This window comes from Carassius gibelio, chromosome B3 (genome assembly GCF_023724105.1).
Source record: "Carassius gibelio isolate Cgi1373 ecotype wild population from Czech Republic chromosome B3, carGib1.2-hapl.c, whole genome shotgun sequence".
Classification (NCBI taxonomy): Eukaryota; Metazoa; Chordata; class Actinopteri; order Cypriniformes; family Cyprinidae; genus Carassius; species Carassius gibelio.
In genome coordinates this window covers 45,126,373-45,149,643 of record NC_068398.1, presented here as the reverse complement: position 1 = coordinate 45,149,643, position 23,271 = coordinate 45,126,373, and the positions used below count along the sequence as shown (strand labels likewise).

General features: G+C 40.5%; 2 protein-coding genes across 3 annotated transcripts in view; both read right to left on the bottom strand.

The window, feature by feature from the left end:
• LOC127952760 (guanylate-binding protein 1-like) overlaps positions 1-23,271 on the bottom strand; it is a 241,602-nt gene that overhangs the window by 137,190 nt on the left and 81,141 nt on the right. The gene's annotated exons all lie outside the window — the stretch shown is intronic.
• The window catches only part of LOC127952764 (gastrula zinc finger protein XlCGF57.1), a 71,712-nt gene continuing 62,433 nt past the window's right edge, over positions 13,993-23,271 (bottom strand). For both annotated transcript variants that reach the window (XM_052551482.1, XM_052551481.1), the window contains one exon: positions 13,993-15,797. In XM_052551482.1, coding sequence (XP_052407442.1) covers positions 14,494-15,797 — 1,304 coding nt within the window. In that variant the 3' untranslated portion in view covers positions 13,993-14,493. The remainder of the gene's footprint in view (positions 15,798-23,271) is intronic.

Here is a 23,271-nt window from a genome sequence, read left to right as displayed (position 1 = left end):
CATCAGAGGATTTGGTTAAAATTAGTATGCCATTAGGAATAGCCTTGATTACTTTGTTAAATTCTTTTTCACTTACAAAAAAGGCATATCTTGTAATAAAATTAGGATAAGTGTAAAAGTGCCCATTATTGTCAATAAGCTGGTTTACAATTAATATGTTATGCCGAACCCAATTCTCCATATATAATGACTTGTTACTATGAGTGATATTACCATTGTTCCAAATAAAACACCTACTAGGAAGCTGGGTAAGTTATTAATGACATCATTTTGCAAATTGGGCTAACTAACCCTAGTAACAGTTTTTTGTTTACAAGAAGTTACAGTCAAAGGAATTGTGATTGTCCTTTAGGTTAATCATTTGAAATAGTAAAAACAATATGTTCAAACTTTTGACTACTTTCTTTAATAGCTACATAACACAATACTTCTACTTTTACTTTCAGTACTTGAGTAGTAAATTTTAAAATAGACTACTTGCAATACTTAAGTACAAAAAATGTTGAATACTTTAGTACTTCTACTTAAGTGTGGTGCTTAAAGAGCACTTCTACTTCTACTCAAGTCACTTTTTTGATAGAGCACTTGTACTTTTACTCAAGTATGGTTCTCTAGTACTTTATACATCTCTGACGAAGAGACATGAGAGATATATATATAGAAAGCTTGACATGTCTACTTTTAAACTAAACAAGTGCTGCCGAACAAATATTCTGTGATAAAGTACGCGATGTCCTTTTTTCACGTCTCCCTTCATTTTATCTAATGTGTATGGAAGGCCAAGAGGGTCAAATACACGTGAATTTTAACGCGTCAACAACATGTTAAATACGTGTATTTCACGCGTAGACAACACGTATTTAAAGCGTTAAATACGCGTTGTTTACTCGTGAAAAATCAGCGTGTATTTAACGTGTATTTCACATTTTAAATACACGTTAAATACACGTGAAATACACGTGAAGTATGCCTTAAAAATCATTTTGAACAGGTCAGTGTCATTGGCTGCTGAGGACTTGGGTCAAACCACTTCTGTGTGCTTAGAGGGGTGTACCATTCATAGACAGGCAACCACCATTTAACATGCTATAGATCAGCTTATTCAGCCTTATTATTTAGTCTTTTTTCTTTTCTGTTTTGTATAGCCTATAGAAATAATATATTTAAGTTTCAGTTTTATGAAATATTTATTTTTTTATAAATATTAATTAAAATATTGTGGTGATAGTATAACGTTTATAAAAGTTACAGTATTTTGTAATGAAACAGGACTTTTTGTTTAGCTCTTGACTCACCGAAGTATACTATATATACTGTCCCTTCTTTAATTTTTCAGTAGTGTGATAACTTAAAATATGTTGTCAGTACTATTAAAATAACATTAAATTGAATGGTATTTAGGAGATTATGGGTTTTGCATGACTTATTTCGCATTCAGCTAGACAACCCTGTCGTAGCTGTTATCATAGCCTAGGCTTTTTATTAAAAAAGAAAACAGCAAGGGACCATGGAAAAAGACTGTTGCAGGTGTATTTTTTATGGTATTATTATTTTTTATTTTTTGCAGCGGGGCAACTCAAGAATGTTGGGCACACAAGTACTGTGCCTCTTTTGCCCCATGGCCAAGATGGCCAAGCCAACATCAAAGTAAGTTCACTAACTTTTAATTCTAGTTGTAAATGAAATCATCACAGATAATAGTTTTGATGTACTCTGCTTGACTGAAACCTGGCTAAAACCAAATGATTATTTTAGTCTACTCCACCAAACTACTGTTATAAGCATGTGCCCCGTCAGACTGGTCGTGGCGGAGGTGTTGCAACAATATATAGTGATATTCTCAATGTTCCCCAGAAAACAGAATACAGGTTTAACTCTTTTGAAATACTTCTGCTAAATGTTACACTGTCAGACATACAAAAGAAATCTAATGTATCTTTTGCTCTGGCTACTGTGTATAGACCACCAGGGCCGTATGCAGAATTCTTAAAAGAATTTGCTTTCCTCTCAGACCTTCTAGTTACAGTTGATAAGGCGCTAATCATGGGAGATTTTAATATTCATGTTGATAATGCAAATGATAAATTAGGACTTGCGTTTACTGACCTAATAAACTCTTTTGGAGTCAAGCAAAATGTAACCGGGCCCACTCATCATTTTAATCATACACTAGATTTAATTATATCGCATGGAATCGATCTTACTGCTATAGATATTGTACCTCAAAGTGATGATATTACAGACCATTTCCTTGTATCGTGCATACTGCGTATAACTGATATTAACTAAATGTCTCAGCGATACCGTCTGGGCAGAACTATTGTTCCAGCCACCAAAGAACGATTCGCAAATAACCTGCCTGATCTATCTCAACTGCTATTTGTAACCAAAATTACACATGAATTAGACGAAATGACTGACAACATGGGCACTATTTCCTCTAATACATTAGAAACGGTTGCCCCCATCAAATTGAAAAAGGTTAGAGAAAAACATACTGTGCCATGGTATAACAGTAATACTCACTCTCTCAAGAAAGTAACTCGTAGTCTTGAATGTAAATGGAGAAAAATTAACTTAGAAGTTTTTAGAATTGCATGGAAAAACAGTATGTCCAGCTATAGACAGGCTCTAAAAACTACTAGGGCAAAGCATATACACAAACTAATTGAAAATAACCAAAACAATCCAAGGTTTTTATTTAGCACAGTGGCTAAGTTAACAAATTACCAGACGCCACCTGATTCAAATATTCCACCAACGTTAAATAGTAATGACTTTATGAATTTCTTCACTGATAAAATAGATAACATTAGAAATACAATAGCGAATGTAGATTCTACAGCGTCAAACACTTCAGTTTCATCCATCGCACCCAAAGATAAACTGCAGTGCTTTACACATATAGGACAGGAAGAGCTAAATAAACTTATCACTGTATCTAAACCAACAACATGTTTATTAGATCCTGTACCCACTAAATTACTGAAAGAGCTGTTACCTGTAGCCGAAGATCCGAATGAAGATCTGTATGAAGAATTTCAGTCAGGTTTTAGGCCCCACCATAGCACAGAAACTGCACTTGTTAAAATTACAAATGATCTGCTCCTTGCATCAGATCAAGGCTGCATCTCATTTCTAGTTTTACTTGATCTTAGTGCTGCGTTCGACACCATAGATCATGACATACTCATAGATCGATTACAAAACTATACAGGTATTCAAGGGCAGGCACTAAGATGGTTTAGATCCTACCTGTCCGATCGCTACCATTTCGTTTACTTAAATGGGGTGTCATCTCATTTATCATCCGTAAAATATGGAGTGCCACAAGGATCCGTCCTAGGTCCCCTTCTATTTTCAATATACATGTTGCCCCTTGGTAATGTTATTAGAAAATACTGAATTAGCTTCCACTGTTATGCTGATGATACTCAGCTATATATCTCAACGAGACCAGATGAAACTTCCCAATTATCTAAGCTAACAGAGTGTGTTAAAAATTTTAAAGATTGGATGACAAATAATTTTCTCCAATTAAATTCGGATAAGACAGATATATTAATTATTGGACCAAAAAACACTACACAGAATCTTGTAGATTACAATCTGCAACTAGACGGATGTACTGTTACTTCCTCTACAGTCAGAAATCTGGGTGTTATATTAGACAGCAATTTGTCTTTTGAAAATCATATTTCCAATGTTACAAAAACTGCCTTCTTCCATCTTAGAAACATTGCCAAGCTACGAAACATGTTATCTGTTTCTGATGCAGAAAAGCTAGTTCATGCATTTATGACCTCTAGACTGGATTATTGTAATGCACTTCTAGGTGGTTGTCCTGCTTCGTCAATAAACAAGCTACAGGTAGTCCAAAATGCAGCAGCTAGAGTCCTTATGAGGTCAAGAAAATATGATCATATTACCCCAATTTTACAGGCTCTGCACTGGCTACCTATTAAGTTACGTATCAGTTACAAATTATCATTACTTTCCTAAGGCCCTAAATGATTTAGCGGTTGCACTTTATTTTACAGTACGTATACTAACATGTACTTATAGTGTACTTACAGTGTATTTATCTAAGAAAGTTCTGGTAATACAAGGTAACTACATGGGGTAGGGTTAGGTTTAGGGGTAGGTTCAGGGTTAGTAACTAGTTATTACATAGTTATTGTAATTACTATAATACGTACACAGTATGTACATGAGGAACAGGACTGTAAAATAAAGTGCTACTGATTTAGCTCCTGCGTACCTAACTAGCCTTCTACCACGCTACTACCCATCACGCACCCTAAGGTCACAAAACGCTGGACTTTTGGTAGTTCCTAGGATAGCAAAGTCCACTAAAGGAGGTAGAGCTTTCTCACATTTGGCTCCCAAACTCTGGAATAGCTTTCCTGATAATGTTCGGGGTTCAGACACACTCTCTCTGTTTAAATCTAGATTAAAAACACATCTCTTTCGCCAAGCATACGAATAATGTATCTTTTAAATTGTGAGTGTAGTTGCATCTGATCAAATGTGCATTTTTATTAATTAGCTTGGGTTAAACTAATTTTACTTTGTTGGATCAGCAGCTATGCTAATGATGTCTCTAGTAGTTTCTCTGTTTCTGCTGGGATCTTCATCCCGTGGTAACTAGGATTTACACAAGCTCCAGTCTGGATCCAGAACACCTGAGAAGAGATGATGCTGACCCTCAGAGTACCCCAGATGATGCTAACCTTGAATCAACAAACAGAACTAACAATTATTGCTACATGTGTGACTGCATCATATAATAACTATTAATTAATAATATTGATAGTTCATCGTCTAGCTGACAACGTCTTGTATTATTATTATTATTTTTTTATTTATTTTTTTAAATCCTGTCAAAAGTGCACAAACTACTAGCTACTACTAAATATTGTAGAAACATAATTTTCTGTAAAGTTGCTTTGTAACGATTTGTTTTGTAAAAAGCGCTATAAAAATAAACTTGAATTGAATTGAAATCTTCTTGATGTTGACTAAAGCAAATCTGCAGGATTGGACAGTTTTAGCAATGTGGTCTGAGAAAGTCAGCTGATCATCAATCATAACTTCATGGCTTCTAGCTGTTTTTGAAGGAGTTATGGTTGAAGTGCCTAACTTGATGGTGAAGTTGTGATGGAACGATGGGTTTGCTGGAATTACAAGCAGTTCTGTCTTGGCAAGGTTGAGTTGAAGGTGATGGTCCATCATCCAGGAAGAAATGTCTGTTAGACAAGCTGAGATGCGAATAGCTACTGTCACAGGGTGAGTCTGCGACTATGCATGGACTACACACACATACACCGGTGTCATGTATTGTAGTCTGTTAGCCGACATAGATTCATGTAGGCATGGACTTGTGTAACATTCAATGTCACTGTGTGTTGTAAATTGGCTGTATGATGTCCTGTATGTAGTTTTACCAGAGTTATGTGAGAACTAGCAACCATAACATGAGTGCCTATGATGATAGCATAATAGAATTGTCTTTTCGCATATATAGAAAAAAATCACCACTACAAGAATTTGATTCACATAGTTTATTGAATTCAGTGTAAGAGAGATGCAGATTATGCTTACCACAGTTCATTTGTCTATGTTATTTCCAAGAGTCATTTGCCAAACCTGTTCAGTTAGTCATCCAGTCTATTTATAGGTCTTTGTGTCCGCCATCTTGTTCCTGTGAGTGATGTCACCGGAGAGTCCATTCTCATAGCTGTAAGGGAGGAAGGTTTCTCAAGTTATTTGTTTCCTTTGAATATGTATGTTATGTATACTTGTATATGACTTCTTGTATCTATGTTTATTTGTATTTTATTATTTTTGTGATGGTTTTTGTTATTTTCAGTATGTATTCGTATGATTTAGGTGAAACGTGTAACCTTTCATATGGTGTGTTCTGGAGTAGGAGTCGTCGGGCCTATAAAATGGCTCCAGAACGTTAGCAGGATAGTGCAGAGATAGGAGGCGAGGAGAGAGTCTCTGGGGAAGTGCTGCTTATGTAGGGCAGTTGCACATTCAGGTCAGGTTGTGTTTATTGATATAGATTGCTTTGACCTTATGTTTGGTGCAGTTTATATTCTGTTGTATCTAAGGTTTTTTTTTTTTTTTTTTTTTTTTTCTTCCCACCACTATTGAGTGACTGTCGCTGTGCACCGTAATAAAAAGCACTAATCGGAGCCTCCAACCGCTCGAGCCATTCGTAACAGCTACCGTCGGATCATCAGGATGGGATGAGAGGTAGAGTTGAGTGTCATCAGCAAAGCAGTGGTATGAAAAGCCATGTTTCTGAATGACAGAACCTAATGATGCCATGTAGACAGAGAAGAGAAGTGGTCCAAGAACTGAGCCCTGAGGCACCCCAGAAGTTAGATGTTGAGATTTAGACAACTCACTTCATCAAGATACTTTGAATCTGATAGGTAAGACTCAAACCATTGAAGTGTGGTTCCTGAGATGCCATTTGCCAGTAGGGTTGATAGGAGGGTCTGGTGATTAACCGTGTCAAAAGCAGCGGACAGATCAAGCAGGATAAGTACTGAAGATTTGTATTCTGCTCTAGCCAGTCATAGAGCTTCAACAACTGAAAGCAAGGCCGTCTCAGTTGAATGTCCACTTCTGAAGCTAGATTGGTTGCTGTCAAGGAGATTGTTGTGTGTGAGAAATGTAGAGACTTGTTTGAACACAGCTCTTTCAAGTGTTTTTGCAATGAAAGGAAGAAGAGAAACTGGTCTGTAGTTCTCTAAAAGAGATTGGTTGAGGTTGGGTTTCTTAAGTAGTGGAGTTATACGTGCCTGTCTAAATGATGAGGGAAAAACACCAGTGTGGAGGGAAGTGTTGATGTGAGTGAATGCAGGTATAACTGCAGGAGAAATGGCTTGAAAAAGATGAGATGGAATAGGATCAAGCGGGCAAGTAGTAGGGTGATTAGAAAGGATGAGTTCTGAGACTTCTGCCTCAGAGAGTGAAGAGAAGGATGTAAACGAGTGTAAGTTTGCTGGTGATAGGAGCTTGAATGACTGTGGTGTGGAAAATTGTGCACTAATGTGTTTAATTTTATTAATGAAAAATGTTGCAAAGTCGTCAGCTATTAGAGATGAAGCAGGAGGGGGAGGAGGAGGACAAAGAAGTAAGGAAAATGTTTTAAAAAGCATGCGAGAGTTAGATGAATTGTTAATTTTGTTATGGTAGTATGTCTTTTTAGCAGACGAGACATTAGCAGAGAAAGAAGATAGGAGTGACTGATAAACAATAAGGTCAGTAGTATTTTTGGACTTGCGCCACATCTTTTCAGAAGCTCTAAGCTTAGAACCGTGTTCGCGTAGAACATCCGATAACCAAGGGGCAGAAGGGGTGTTACGGGCTGGCCTGGAAGATAAGGGGCAAACAGTGTCTAAACAAGATGTAAGAGTGGAGCAGAAAGTATCAGTAACACTGTTCACGTCCAAAGATGCAAACAGTTTAGGGGAAGGAAGTGAAGATGAAACCATTGCAGATAGACGGGAGGGCGAAAGTGTGCATGGGTTACGTTGAAAGATGACATGTGGAGGGGTAAGCGATGTGTCAGGGACCATGTTGAGGTTAAGAGTGAGGAGGAAGTGATCCGACGTGTGCAGTGGAGTAACCAGAACATGATCAGTAGAGCAGTGTCGTGTATAAATAAGGTCCAATTGGTTGCCTGATCTGTGAGTAGCAGTAGTGGACACTCGGTTGAGATCAAAATAGGCAAGCAGAGAGTGGAAAACAGCAAACAGAGGTTTATCTAGATGGATGTTGAAATCTCCAAGCATACCTAGGGGAGTACTATCCTCAGAAAAGGTTGAGAGCAACACATCTAATTAATCCAAAAAGTTACCCAGTGGTCCTGGGGGTCGATAGACAACTACAAAATGTATTTTAAAAGGGTAGGTAACAGTAACAGAATGAGATTCAAATGAGCTGTTAATACCCAAAGTTGGTAAAGGATTAGATTTCCAATCATTAGAGATGAGCAGACCAGTACCTCCACCTATTCCAGTCAAACGGGAGGAGTGGGAAAATGAGAAATTATTGGAGAGTGCTGCAGGTGTAGCAGTGTCCTCTGGTTTGATCCAGGTCTCTGCTAGGGCCATGAGATGAAGCTTTGAATGACTAATAATAGAAGTAATGAAATCGTCTTTGTTTACAGCAGACTGGCAATTCCAGAGACCAATAGAAAAAGAAAGTGGTGTATTAGCAGACATAGGCAAAGTGTGCAGGTTGTTAAGAATGCGCTGTCTACATTGTGTGATGAATGGTTTACGAGTGGTAATGATAGTGGGGATCTGGAAACACATAGTGAGAATTGGTTATAAACAAAAACTTAAATAGAAATGAAACAAGAAGAAGGAAAAAGAGATTAATCAAAACAATACTTCTATCCCCTGTCGGTGTCCCTGCCTGGGGGAGTCGCACGGTAGAGTCGATGGTCTTTACACCCTTCGGTCTTCACACAAGGAGGGCTTAACTGTAGGGCTGCCACAACCGCTGCCACATATTACAACTTCTAATATAATATTTCAACCTTTATTCATTTTCAGCCAATGTGGTTGAATTTTTTACAGTATACAAATATAAAGAAGCAAAGAAAATTTTTATTATACTATGGTAAATATGAGTTTATGATAGCACTTATAATTAAACCACAGTAGCCACAAATTTACAGTTGTCTGAGACATCATGAAATGTTCTTTAGCACCACAAACCATAAAATGTAGTCAGGGTTCTGCTATGGTTTAGCGTTTCTGGAGCTTATTCGGGGTAGCTCGGTGGTTCGTGACTGTTGTCACGTGGCTTTTAAGGGGCCGTTCACATATCGCGTTTTTTGCGTGCTCAAGTTTGTTATTTTCAATGTACGCGCTCATAATGGAACCGACGCGGTCGCGAAGCGCATGCGAAAACAGGCGCGTTCGCACCGCATCGAGTTAAAAACATCTCAACTTTTCAGAACGCCCCAGGGGCGCAAGTGTCCGAGCGCTTTGGAAAGAAGGAGAAAGCGGCACGACTAGCATTTTCCACACGTTTTTAGGCGCGATATGTGAACGGCCCCTAACGCGTGTTCGAAACCCACGTCAACACAGGCTTTCTTTATTTTTTATTTTATCCTTACTTTAGCTGCAACGGGTGATCATACCATTAACTTGTAATCTTTACAAGAATATCAGAATCATGCAATGAACAAGTCTGCGATTATTAGACACTTAATAATATCACATCAGTTTGTACTTTTAGAATCGCCGAATCTGCTGCGGTCGTTCCATCACATCTGCAGCAGAGACCTGAACCAGGAAGTTGGTCGCTAGATCACACGGTAACCAGTTAAACCGTAACACAGGAGAGCTCCAGGATGTTTTCCTCTGAGGTGCTCGTGCATCGCAGTTGTGCTACCGTGGTACACCATATCGGTTTTTCAAAGGGAACAAAGGGCCATTTTATTTGCCATCTGTTTGAAGTATTCCCATACTTTTGATAACAGTGGTCTCTGTTCTTTTGATAGAATGCAACTTTCTCCATTCCCAGTATGCCATTAAGCGAGATGTAAACAGTGTGACGCATTTTTGTAGTCGACGCAATCAATGACGTCAACGCGTTGTTGCAGCACTAGTCAGTTCCATGGTGAATGAGGTAGTGAGCAGACCAATGCTGCACAAAGTGACTGGTGCATGACATCATATATTAGAGGAGGGGGGGCCTGGGGATGTGGGATCTGGGGGTTGGGGTGGTTCATAGTTCAGTGGTGCCTGGTGCAGAAGAGGGGAGGGGGGCAAGTTCGGGAGGAAGTTCAGCTTCCTGACAGCCTGGTGGATGAAGCTGTCCTTCAGTCTGCTGGTCCTGGCCTGGAGACTCCGTAGTCTCCTCCCTGAAGGCTGCAGGCTGAAGAAGCTGTGTGACGGGTGGGAGGGATCACCTGCGGTGAAGAGGGCTTAACCATAGCAGTACAGCTAACATCCAAAGTGGCCATAGTGAAGGTAAAGGGTCACACAATAGGAGATGAGGAACAAGCTGTAGGAAACAGAAAAGCTGATGAAGTTGCAAAGGAAGCAGCCAAAGCTCAGATCAAATCGCCATTTGATATGGGTAACAAAAATAAAGTAGTTATGACTATGCACATAACTAATGTACCTGACATTGACATTAAGATTTTGCAGAGTCAACCTACCCAGGTTTATTTAGAGCACTGGAGTAAACATAACTTTGATCCAGACAAAGATGGACTCTTGAGAGATGAGAAGGGAAGAATAGCCTTACCGAAATTAGGACTAGTAATCCTTATCAGACACTACCATTGACTGTCACATACAAGTTGTGCAAAAGTAGTAGAAGTGATTAATCAATTGTATTGTATTGCAGATGTACACAAAACTTTTAGATTCGTGTCTCACATGTACACAGGTAAACCCGCACAAACCTATTAAACATGACGCATTACCGCATCCAGCAGCACCATTTCAAAAATGTGGTAAAACAGTGGTAAAGATTTTGACTAAAGAAATAATTCCTAGATTCGAGATACCTAACACTATTGAAAGTGATAATAAAACACAATTTGCAGATTATCTGTTTAACTGAAAGTGCTGTTCCTCTCTGCGCTCGCTGAACAGTTCAGATGCTGAGAGACAGCTGTGTGTGCGTGCGCAGGGAGAGAGAGAGCTCGTGCGGCAGTCTCAGAGACTAAATAAGGTTTGTCCAAGGCTAGGTCTACACTAATTCGGTTATATTTGAAAATTGAGAGTTTTCTTCTGAAAACGCTCCGCGTCCATACTATCATTTTCAAACGTTTTCCAAAAGTTGCTCATCCACACTGAAACGTATGAAAATGCTTACATCCCCCTACTGCACATGAGTAAAGACTCGTTGATTTTAAACAGCGTCTCAGTGTGGACAGAAGCTCAAAATGGAGAGAAAAATATACATTTTCAAACAAAAACTTATTAGTGTGGACATGGCCCAAGTCGCTAGATCAGTCATTAGTCTTTTTTGGGGGAAAAAAGTCACTAAATCTAGTGACAAAGTAGCTAAGTTGGCAACACTGACTGTGAAATCTACTTTGTTTGGCCTTCCGCTTTGTCATGACTAGAGTTGATCATAACATTTTCGTCATATGCTTGAGGTATTCAGCTAACCACAATGCACTGGATAGCTGGCCAATCAGAGCACACTTTTCAGTACGATGAGCTTGTGAAAATCGGCATGGATCAGAAGGCGGTGGACAGAGGACATACAATAATCTAAAATATGTGGAAAATAATGTGTTTTATTACCTTAGACAGCATAAACACATTTCATTACACCAAATAATGTTCTTCTTATCAGCATCATGTGACTCCTTTAACAATCTTCAATGGAGACACTTATCTCTAAAACTTATATTCCTTGAAACCACTCAACTCAAGACCGTTACAGAGGAAGACATTTTTTTTTAATCAAAATAGCAATAATTTTACAAATTACAAAATATATAAAAAAAACACCAACAATGACAATAAATGCATGAATATTAGGGTGACCACCTGTTAATAAGCCCATGGGGGGACAAGGGGTATGTTTCTGAGGGACAATGTGGGACACCTTGCGCACACACTCACAGTCAGGTTGCTATGGATACAGGAAGTATGACATTTCCTTTTTTGGCAACCCCTCTTCAGCACACATACATTAAGTAATTGTTGCTTTATTTTCTTTCCATTAAAGCTAATTAATCTTTCTCTAATCTATTGTAAAATCTTAAGGCGTATGCAAAGTAAGTAGCTATTGCTAAACTGCACCACATCCTCCTCCTTGTGTTGATCAGATAAAACACATTACAATACAATTTTTTAGTAAGAAAGTCCATCCTGCAATTCGGATTGCAAGATGCATCTATTAGCAAAAAGCAAGCCGTCGGTTGATCTCCTCTTCTGTTTTTCTCGACGCTTGCCTTTCTTCTTTTGTCGTTTGACCTTCTTGTCTTTCTGGAGGTCTGGAGGCCTTCAATAGGGGTTCTCCGATCACGATCGGCCGATCGTTAATGCGCATCTCGTCAGTAAAGCCGGTAATCTAATCAGCGGTTAATTCCATCAGGTGCGTGATTTCACATAGAGCAGCTGTTACTACACAGAGCCGTTGTTAATAGAGAAGATGCGCCAAAAAACGCTGAAAATGAAGTGGATTTGCGCATCTTCTCTATTAACAACGGCTCTGTGCTCTATGTGAAATCACGCACCTGATGGAATTAACGGCTGATTAGATAACCAGCTTTACTGACGAGATGCGCATAACGATCGGCCGATCAGCGGAGCACCCCTAGCCTTCAACAAGTAAATCATCAAAATCGATCTCAATTTTTCCCGGTTCATTATCACAGTTACCCAGTGAGACACGATTGGGAATATTGTGATTGGGGGACCCCATTCCTAACTTGGGAATCTACCAAACAAGATGCACTTCCACTTATGATTTACTTTAGCTTTTTAATTTTATTTATTTTCCATTAAAATTTTTTACTTTAAATACATTATAATATAAAATTATAGGATTAAAATGAATTGTAGTTGTCAAAACTCACAACTCCAGAGGTTCATGGAACGAGAAGGGGGAGGAAGGATCGTGAGCTTGCATGTTCGTAAAGACAGGTGCTAAAGAAAAAAAAAACAGTTTGAAACAGGACACACCTTTTTTTTTTTTTTATTGATGATGGCGGTGCCTCAGAGTCTCTTTCTCCATTTTTCGAATTGGAAAGCGTGCATCTAAAAGTTCCTTTCCAGAGTGTCTGGTATGCACGTGTTTACGCTGTCATGACAACAACGAAAAAGTTGACAACAACCTAGTCAGCAGTTTAACCGAGGGGTGGGTATGGCAACAGTAGCATGCTGAACAGTGGCGGTTGCTCCATTAGGGCGATTGGGCGACGCACCACCAAAGGAAAGGGAGGGATTTTTTTTCTTTTACATTCAACCACAGTGTTACGCTAGCTTTCACTGTTCTAGACTGTTTTTGCTGCCTCTAAATAGTCAAATCAGCGTCGAGTTGCGTTCTGTGTAGTACCGCCTCTTTTTGGGCAATTTCTGTCAAACTGTGAATATCTGTCAAACTGTGAGTGCTCTCATAGACTTCCATTCAAAAGATATTTTTTTTCGAACTGCAGCCACTGCAATGCAATCTCAAAGAATTCCGGGGGGCCTCGCCCTAACGTGCCTTCGTCATCGTGCGTCACCTTAACTTGTGCAGCTACTGGTGGGAAGTGACATCCAATAATATTTAAAAACTATTTTTAATTTTAACAAGGAAAAAATAAAAAACTATTTTAATATCTTTATTAAATGTGAAGAAAAAAAAACAGAGAGACGGGGACAGCTATGCAAATTCAGTTGTCAGATGAACTTGATAAACATCACGCTGAACGTTACCTCAGAGTAGATTAATTCTATCGTGTCACTGAAAGAAATACCATTCGTTCGTTACAGCGATAAGGATAAATAGGCATGTAAAGAATTAGGACAACCAAGACCAAATTTAAACATCAAACAAGTATCTACAAAGGGTCGTATAAACAAGTATTTTCGAGGAAGTAGTATGAGCAGAGAAAAAGGCTAATAGGCTGCGAAGTAGCTGACGCTTTATTCTGCTAATTTACAGCTGCATTTTGTTACATTGCAAGATCATGATGGACATCGCATGGACAACTACAGGTGTCACCGAAATGCATCATCTTTCGGAGAAGGTGAAAAAACACGAAAGAGCAAAGATGCATATGGATAGTAGGGAGCAGTGTAATATAAGTGAGGAATGTGATATAAATGAGCAGTGTAATATAAGCGAGTTGTGTAAACAGTGATTTATGTGACTTCAATTATTTCTTATTAAACTGAAATCAAAGTAAAACGTTTTTTTTTTGGAAACCCACGTCCTGGCGTCAGTCTTTATTTGCTGCTGCTGTTAACATGCACATAAAAACATAAGGAGAGCAAGAGATTGATTCCTAATGCCAGTTTATTTTTAATTAATACTATAGTAGTTCAGTTCCCTTTACATCATTAACTAGCTGTTAATTTATCAATTGAATGGGTGAACTATCCTCATTAATCGAGCAAACATGTGCCCCCCCGAGAGAACTGGCAGGAGCCGCCATTGGTGCTGAACTGTCAAGTAATGTTCGTTTGGCTGCGTGGGGCTCGAGAATATAGAGCGACCAACTTTTTTTGAGCAAGCATTGATTATGCGTGACAGTCTCAAATTGTGGGATGCATGAATTGGGCTTCAAACGCTGTGCGCGCACGCGCAACGCAGGATGGGTGGTCACCCTAATGAATATATAAGAAAGAAAATAAAACAACACAAATGTAGGGTTGCTCTCCTGAAGCCATGCGCGCGCACACGCACCCAAGCACCAGATCTGAACATGTCTTATTCGTATGACTGAGTAGAGAAGATAATCAGATGAAACTCTTCACAGGACTAGCAGTGATAGGGCTTCTAGCTAGTGTGAACACTCTCATGTCTTTTCAGGTTTCCTAAAATACTGAATCTCTTGTCACAGTGTGAACACTGGTAAGGTTTTTCTCCGGTGTGAACGGTCTGGTGCTGTTTCAGAGCATAAAGGTCATAAAAACTCTTTCCACACTCAGAGCAAGTATGATCCTTCACACCGCTGTGTCGTTTCTGGTGTATTTTTAAACAATTCAGATGTCTAAAGCTCTTCGTACACAAATAACACACGTAAGGCCTCTCCTCTGAATGTGTTTTCATGTGGTCCCTCAGGTTATCTGGCCTAAAAAACCTTTTACTGCACTGGTCACAGTTATAGATCCGGTCTCTAGAATGATGGAGCAGATGTACTTTGAAAACACTGGACTTCCTGAAACTCTTCCCGCACTGTTCACAGGTGTGCAGGTTTTCTCCTGTGTGGATCTTAATGTGATCATTAAGTTGCTGTTTTCGTGTGAACTTCTTCCCGCAGTGATCACACGAGTGCGGTTTCTCTCCGGTGTGGATTCTCATGTGTTGATCGAGGCGGTGTTTTTGTCTGAAACTCTTTCCACACTGACTGCATGTGTGCGGTTTGTCTTCACCCTCTCCAGCGTGGATTATCATGTGTGCATTGAGGTTTCCTTTATGTCTGAACTTCCTCCCGCACTGATCACACGTGTACGGCATCTCTCCGGTGTGGATTTTCATGTGAATATTCAGGTTTCCTTTATTTCTGAACTTCTTCCCACAGTGATCGCACGAGTGCGGTTTCTCTCCAGTGTGGATTCTCATGTGTTGATCAAGGCGGTGTTTTTGTCTGAATCTCTTTCCACACTGACTGCATGTGTGCAGTTTATCTTCACTCTCTCCAGCATGGATTCTCATGTGTGTATTGAGGTTTCCTTTATTTCTGAACTTCTTCCCGCAATGATCACATGCGTGTGGCTTCTCGTCAGTGTGGATTTTCTTGTGTCTGGCAAGGTTTGCTTTTTTATTGAAAGTCTTCTCGCAGAAATCACAAGCATGTGGCTTCTCGTCAGTGTGGATTTTCTTGTGTGTGGCAAGGTTTGCTTTTTGACTGAAAGTCTTATCGCAGAGATCACATGCATACGGCTTCATTCCACTTTTACATTTTATGTGAAGATTAAGACTTTCTTCGGATGTGAAAATGTCTCCACACTGAGGGCAAATTAAACATATTTCGGGTCTTGTTTCCCACGAGGGACTCAAGGATGTTTCATCAGTTTCAATGTCATGATGTTTCTTCGCTTCAATCACTTCTTCTATCTCCTCGATCCCTTCCATCAGGTCTAAATGAAGTAAAACAATAATAATAATCATTAAATCATTCAAAATGCCAAAAAGACCAAATATGAAGGGAAAATGGAAACACTGACACATTAGCAATAAGTATGATCATTTTGATGGATTCATTTGAACGCTGTATGCCGATCATTGGATTATTATTTTAATAACATTACAAACCCGATTCCAAAAAAGTTGGGGACACTGTACAAATTTTAGTAAAAAAGGAATGGAATAATTTACAAATCTCAACTTATATTTTACAATGGAATATAGATAACATATCAAATGTTGAAAGGGAGACATTATGAAATGTCATGTCAAATATCATGTCAAGTCCCAAAAAAGTTGGGACAGGTAGCAATAAGAGACCGGAAAAGTTAAATGTACATAAGGAATAGCTGGAGGACCAATTTGCAACTTATTAGGTCAATTGGCAACATGATTGGGTATAAAAAGAGCCTCTCAGAGTGGCAGTGTATCTCAGAAGTCAAGATGGGCAGAGGATCACCAATCAGCATCTTTTAGTTGAGCTATTGTATAAAAGCGATCGTGCTGACATTCGGGAAAGCAACACTCTTATTATAGTAAGACATTTCTTAACGATCATGACATAAATATTAAAAACAATACAGGGCATTTTTGCCTCATTTTTTTTAATTATATTGTAACCTGATAGCTTTCATCTGACACTGAAAAACTCTCACAATGTGAAAAGTTACAAAATGTCAGATTGCATATCATTAAAACAACAGTTAGGATATTAGTACACAATAAATATTGCACACTCTTTTGCTTTGCTCATTTTCTTTCTCCATACAAAGCTTTCCAGTGCATCAGAGTGTAATTTAATATCACAAATCATGATTAAACTTACATGTTGGTGTTGAGATAATAATATTTTTTTTCCATTTCTCCTTAAATAGCCTGTCCAGGGTATGCTGTGAGGTGGCAGCCCCACCAAATGACTATCCTGTGGAGGGCTAACAACCCATCTAGGAGTAACCCTTTTGATATGAAACCGATCAGAGAAAGTAGCCGGACTGCCCAACATGGTAACGGACCCAAGCCTGCCCCCAACCAACGATTATGGATCAACCTTTGTTGTAGGACCCGAGTTGCCACATGTAATGTCCAGACACTCCTTCGCACCGGAGCTGCCACCCTGCTGTCCCGAGAGCTCTGCTGCTATAACATCTCCTTGGCAGGGCTCTGTGAAGTTTGATGGCATGGCAATGGCGAAACAACAGCAGGCGACCATAGCTACTTCTGGAGTGGCCCCGATAGACAGACAGGCCTTTATGGCGTGGCACTTGCCATCCCAAAGGCCCTCCACAATTCCCGACAGATTACTGTCGGCCCGCTTTCTCCACCAACACAGCAAGATGACCGTTATCGTTGCTTATGTCCCCAATGAGGATGCAAAGTATGCCCTCTTTGACTAAATCAGGCTGTTGGCCAAGCCTCACCGCACAATATCACCATCATCCTCATCGATGCCAACGCCACTATCTAGCAGTGATCGGTCCACAGGCTCACCTGTCGACATGACCTTTGCTGACAGGTCCACAAACGACAACGGCAACCACCTATTCCTTCTCTGCCACCACAACAACCTCTGCGTTGCTGATACCAGATTTCCCCTGAGGCTTATCCATCACTGGACATGGTACAGCCCAGATGGCAGAACCAGGAAAGCGCTGGACCATATCATCATCTCTCGACGCTGGACGCGGTTTGTCACCAACTGCCTTGTGTACCGAGGAGCAGAGCTTGCCAGCAGACCATCGCCTGCTGGTGGCCCAGCTCAAGTTAAAGCTGCGAGCCAACCAGCACACCAAGACTCAGCATCGCCTGGACTACTCGCTACTCAGTAATCCACTCATCGCCACAGACTTCAGCTGCACCTTCTGCCAAACATTTGATAACCTGGCTACCGACAAGGTGAACGACTGGCAGACCTTCAAAAAAAGTGTCATCCAGTCAGGATATCGGAGAGGACACTCAATATCATCGATCGGCAGCGTGAGGCCTGGCTCCGAGGTGACCTGACAGAGTATCAGCGACTGAACCGCCAGCGAAATGTGGCTATAGTCGAGGATAGGGAGAAGTTCTGGCAAGCAAAAGCTAAACACCTACAGTCTGCGGCCAATAACAACAATATGAGCCGTGTCTTTAGTCTGCTGCACTAAGCCCGTAATGGCCCATGCATCAAGATGGCCCTGGTGAAAGATTCTGATGGCAACTTTATAGCAACTGAAGCAAACTGCCTTGAACGCTGGAAAAGCACTTTAGCCTCCTTCTGCAGCATAGTACATCCCCGGCTGATCCTGCCCTCTCATCGGCCGTTAACGCTGCAGTCCCTTCTGCTGTCTGCAGTACAGACCCTGTCACACCTGAGGAAGTCAGAGCCGTTCTAGAAAAACTTAATAACAGGAAAGCCCTCGGCATCTGTGGAATTACCGCTGAAATGCTAAAATCAGGCAGTGAAAGCATCATTGAGTGGCTAACCTGTGGGAAACAGAGAGGCTTCCCAGCGACTGGACCAGAGGAGTTATCTTGCCCTTCTGGAAACGTAAGGGTGACAGACTAGTCTGCGGCAACCACAGATGCATTACCCTTCTCTCCACTCCCGGCAAGCTCTTGACCAGGATCTTGCTCACTCGTGCTCTCCCAGACATCAGTAGCAGCCACCGTCCCCAGCAGGCTGGCTTAATGCCTAACTGCTCCACAACAGACCAAATCTCCACCATTCGCTTGCTGATAGAGAAGACCTATGAATTCCATAAAGATGGCCTTCTTTACATAGAGTTCATAGATCTGAATGGTGCCTTTGACACCATCTGTCACACTTCACTGGAGTATCCTCCCAAGATCATTGCCCTGTTCAAGTTGATTTATAGCAATGCTCAGAGCTGTGTCAACGTGTTCGCCAGGGCTGTGTGGCTGCTCCTGACCTCTTCTACTGCATCATTGACCATCTAATGTCCAGGGTTTGTGAGCGGGTCCCCGGAGTGTCCTTCGGCAGTTACCACCTGACTGACCTAGAGTACAATGATGACTCCATCCTGCTCAGCACGTCCTTCAGCCAGATGAGAGATGCTCTAGGCATATACAGTGAAGAGGCTGAGAAGTTTGTGCCGCGTTTCCACCGAAATTACCCGGAACATTTGTACCAGGAACTTTTTTTCCCAGGAACTTTTTCCCCCCCAGACCTGATGCTTTCTGCGTTTCCACCATGGTGTAAAGTACCGGGTAGATTAGGCAAATAGACTGGTGACGTAGGTCTGCGCGTTTCTCAATACAAAGTACCGCTGATTAAAAAAAAAATAATAATAATAATACGCTGATTTTGGACGTGCATCATCGGTAGTTCTGACTTCGTGCATACGACTGGGGAGTGTGATGTCCGCGACGACGTGAATCCTGTAATTTTCCTCTCTGTATATTTACAATAAAATGAAATAGGATATAAAATACCACTGCCTCCTTTGTTTTCATTTAAGCATAATAACAGCTGCAGAAATGTACTTAGTTCAGGGATATGTGTATATGCAGCCATTACAATGAAACGAAATATTATATAAATTTGCCTTTTTTATTTTCATTTTAACATATAGATAAATTGAATACAGACCAAAGAAAACCTGTTAGATTTACCCCGCAGCTGAATTATATTTTATGTTTAACCACTAAAGAGACATCGGAGCCAGCGGCACATATCAGAAGGTCTAGCCGAAGTGAGTCTGCTCTCTGCGGATACATGAGGACTGAGCTCCCGCTGATCGAGTGGAGCTCACCATCTACGAGATCGGAGAAACATTTTTAAATAGGCACTGTCTTTATAAATAAACCATAGACATGAGTTTTAAACAACTACATTCTCACCTGAAATACTTTTAAAATTACATTTCATGACACAATAACAGTAATATTTAGAAAATGTTGATTCCGAATAAATGGTGGTTGAACTCAACCAATGCTGCGTGGGATGTTTAGCTCCCAAGTCCCGCCCCCGAAAGTTCTGGAACTTTGAAAAAGTACCACCTCGCCAGCAGGGACTTTCTGAAGGGCATTTTTTTACTCGAAACTTTATTTAGTTCCTGGTTCCTGCGCTGGAAACACATCGAGTACCAGGCCAAAGTCCCTAGTTCCTGGGTAATGTTCCTGCGGTGGAAACGTGGCATTAGTGACAGATAACGGGGACCTAAAAACAGAGATTACCCGCAGAAGAACCCTTGCTGCGTCAGCCTTGCAATCTCTCTGGAAACCACTCTGTGCGGCACCAGACTATCTCCCACAAGAGAGACTCGGAGACTTGGCCCTTAAATAAGACACTGGCTGCAAGATAAGACTGCTTTAACAGCAGGGCTCTCAGAACCATTGAGAACATCAGGTGGTCCCAGCGGATTTCCAATTAAGTGCTTAGAGCCCGCATGTGCTAGCCCAGAGCATCCTGCCTGGCTTCGCAAAGTCGCACCCGCTGCTTTGGCCATGTCCTCGGCCTCCCTCCTGACCATTCGACAAGAGCCATTCTCCAGTTTGATCCAAGTGTGTGTGTGTGTGTGTGTATATATCACATATAAAGTAGCCTAAGAACAAAATAGCCAACGTATTATTATTATTTGAGGCACTTTCTTGCAGAATTTCACTGAACATATCAGACAAAAAGGGTTCATGCCACTCATCTGGTGCAGAGACGAGTCTTATTTTCTGCGCTCTGATCTGTCTCCTGCACTTGGCGCTTCTCCACATCCAGCACGGCCTGGATCATGTCTCGTGCGCGCTGCCTTATTTCCAAATCCAAGGAATGGTCTTTATAACGCGGATCAAGCACATTCGCGATGAAGTGCAGAGGATCCGAAAAGATCTCAGTGAGACGTGTGCTAACAGACTCTATAAGACTGTACTTTTCTTTGTTTTCACGTGGTCCATCTTAATCTCTTTGTTACTAGACGCTTTAGTGCTGCGAATAAGGGAATAAGAAGAGAGAGAATGTTCTCACTGGTGTGAAGTAAATGTCGCGGGGAGCTCGTGGTCTGCGCTATGCAGGTGCACGTGCAGGTCGCGGTTTCTGTTTGCGTCATCACAACAATTCGGCCGTGTTGTTTCGGTGATCCCTAATATATTGTATTAATTAGATGCCGAATTTTATATCTTGAGGCAATAATTATGAAAAAAATATTTTTTGTTAAAAGTTTAACACTGAGTTTTTCTTATTAAGTGACTTGCGTTAATATCCTCATCTGTCTGTATATAATTTGCTTCATCAGTAAGATGTGAGTTTAAGTCGCTTCGGATAAAAGCGTCTGCTAAGTGAATAAATGTAATCGCTGTTAGTGCGCTGAGCCACGTTAATCAGTTTTCTTTTCTTTAACAGATTTCTGAGGGAAACCGCGTGAAACCTTGAGCGTTCGTTCATATTTTACATCTGCCTAACTGTCTATATAGTTTGCATAATCATCAATAAAGTGTAATCTGAGATCTGATGTCTTATATCATAGTATTAATTGATTGAGAAGCATTACTCGTCATTGGGGAATCCTGGAGTGTGACGTCGGGGGATCCCCAGTATTCCAGCACAGCGACACACAAGCCATGACACAAAGTTACGGAAACTAAACAACCGAAAGCAATATATGTCTTCCTCAGATGTAATGTTAGTTCTGTACTTCAGCGTTGGGTAAAATCCCATTATAATCTCCTTTATGGTAGAGAATGCTGCTTACTAGGCTATGGGTAACAGCCTTTATACAGTCTATGGTAAAGGCAAAGATGTTGAAATAAACATTCACATTCACACAATCAGCTTTTCCACATGCCCCGATAATCAAAACTTCTGCTTAGCGCTTGCTCCATTTATGCAGATCAGTTTTTGTAACTGTATTACTTAATCCACCTGTTGCTTTGGTCTTCATCAGAAGCCGCTTGCACCATAGATATACATAATAAAGGCCTTTATTATGTATATCTATGGCTTGCACCACCTGCTGGTGAGCGACTGAAAGCAGATGAAGATCATGCCTCTGTGCTCTACTGCTATTCCTGCAGCTCCCAGATGTGAAAGGGCGAATTATCTGCCGAATTTTAACCACTGAATTTGTGGAAGCGAATTTGGAAAGTGAAATAAAATGGACCGAAATTTTCTTGTCGAATATTATACATCGTATTTTTAAAACCGATTTAATATTTTGGAAGTGAATTCTGGAACGTGAATATGAATTAATGATTTTTTTAATTATGAAAAGGTGTGTGAAATATTTTAAATTGAAATATTCACAGCTTAAACCAACAACTATGTTAAATGTCAGGACCTAAAAATGCAAGCCCTGGAAATACAAGGCATTAAAATGCAAGTACTGTTAATGCAATGCATATTTTTTTCAGTTAGTGCTATTCAGCATGCTTTTTTGTTTCAAAGACATTTGTCTGTACCATCTATGTTTGTATTGAATGTAGGCTACTTACTGTGCAGTTACTGGCGTAAATTTTTAGATGGTTACGGTTATTGTTTTCAACAGCCTAAAGTTAGTTTGGCATATTAAATACCAAATAAAATCTTGTTTATGCATACTTTCCTTCTTTCTTGTTTGTCGCAAAAAAAAATAAAAATCGGAAATCAGTATTGGAATCGGCCAGTTTGCTTGTAAAAAATCGGTATCGGAATCAGCCAGTTTGCTTGTAAAAAAATCGGTATTGGCCAGTTTACTTGTAAAAAAAAAATCAGTATCGGAATCGGCCATGAAAAATCATGATCGTGCATCCCTAAGGAACACCATTCAATTGGTGGGTATTATATATTATACACATTTGAAGTTTGGAATTAGACATCAGTCAGACCCTCCAGAAATTTGCGAAGTTTGCAACGTCAACGAAAATTTTAAGGGCTGGTGTTGCAATTTTAACCAATCACCGCAAATTTGACCGATCACTGGTGTCGTTTGGAGCTGATGTCGACAAATTACCTCCGGCTTTCCGTGTTAAGAAAAGCAACATGTTCGGTAGGTTTCACACTTCCCGAGCAAAATAACAGCAATAGATCGCAAAAAGCATTACCCAGGCATCCTGCATGAAAGCGGGGGCGGGGGGGGGGGGGGATGGGGGGGGGGGTATTTTAGACTGCATGCAACATTGTGGTAGAACACAAAAGGAAATCCTCGATTGACAAGCATTTTGCCACCGCAAAGCATAACATGAGATGTGCAGAAATGCAGGCAGGACGTCAGACAGATCACAATGACACAGGCTATGGTGTCCAGGTCAATTGCAAGCTCTGAAAGAATTAAGGTGAGTTATTAAGTTGGCTTGAGAAAGCCAACTTACTGAAATCCTATTTAAACTTCTTCTTCTTCTTCTTCTTTTTCTGGCCGGAAAATTTTTGGACACTAACTCCTCCTAGACCGTTCAAACTACATACTCCAAACTCGGGTCAGACCTTCATACTGTTCTGACTTGGTGTGCTATATCTTTTCAGACTGG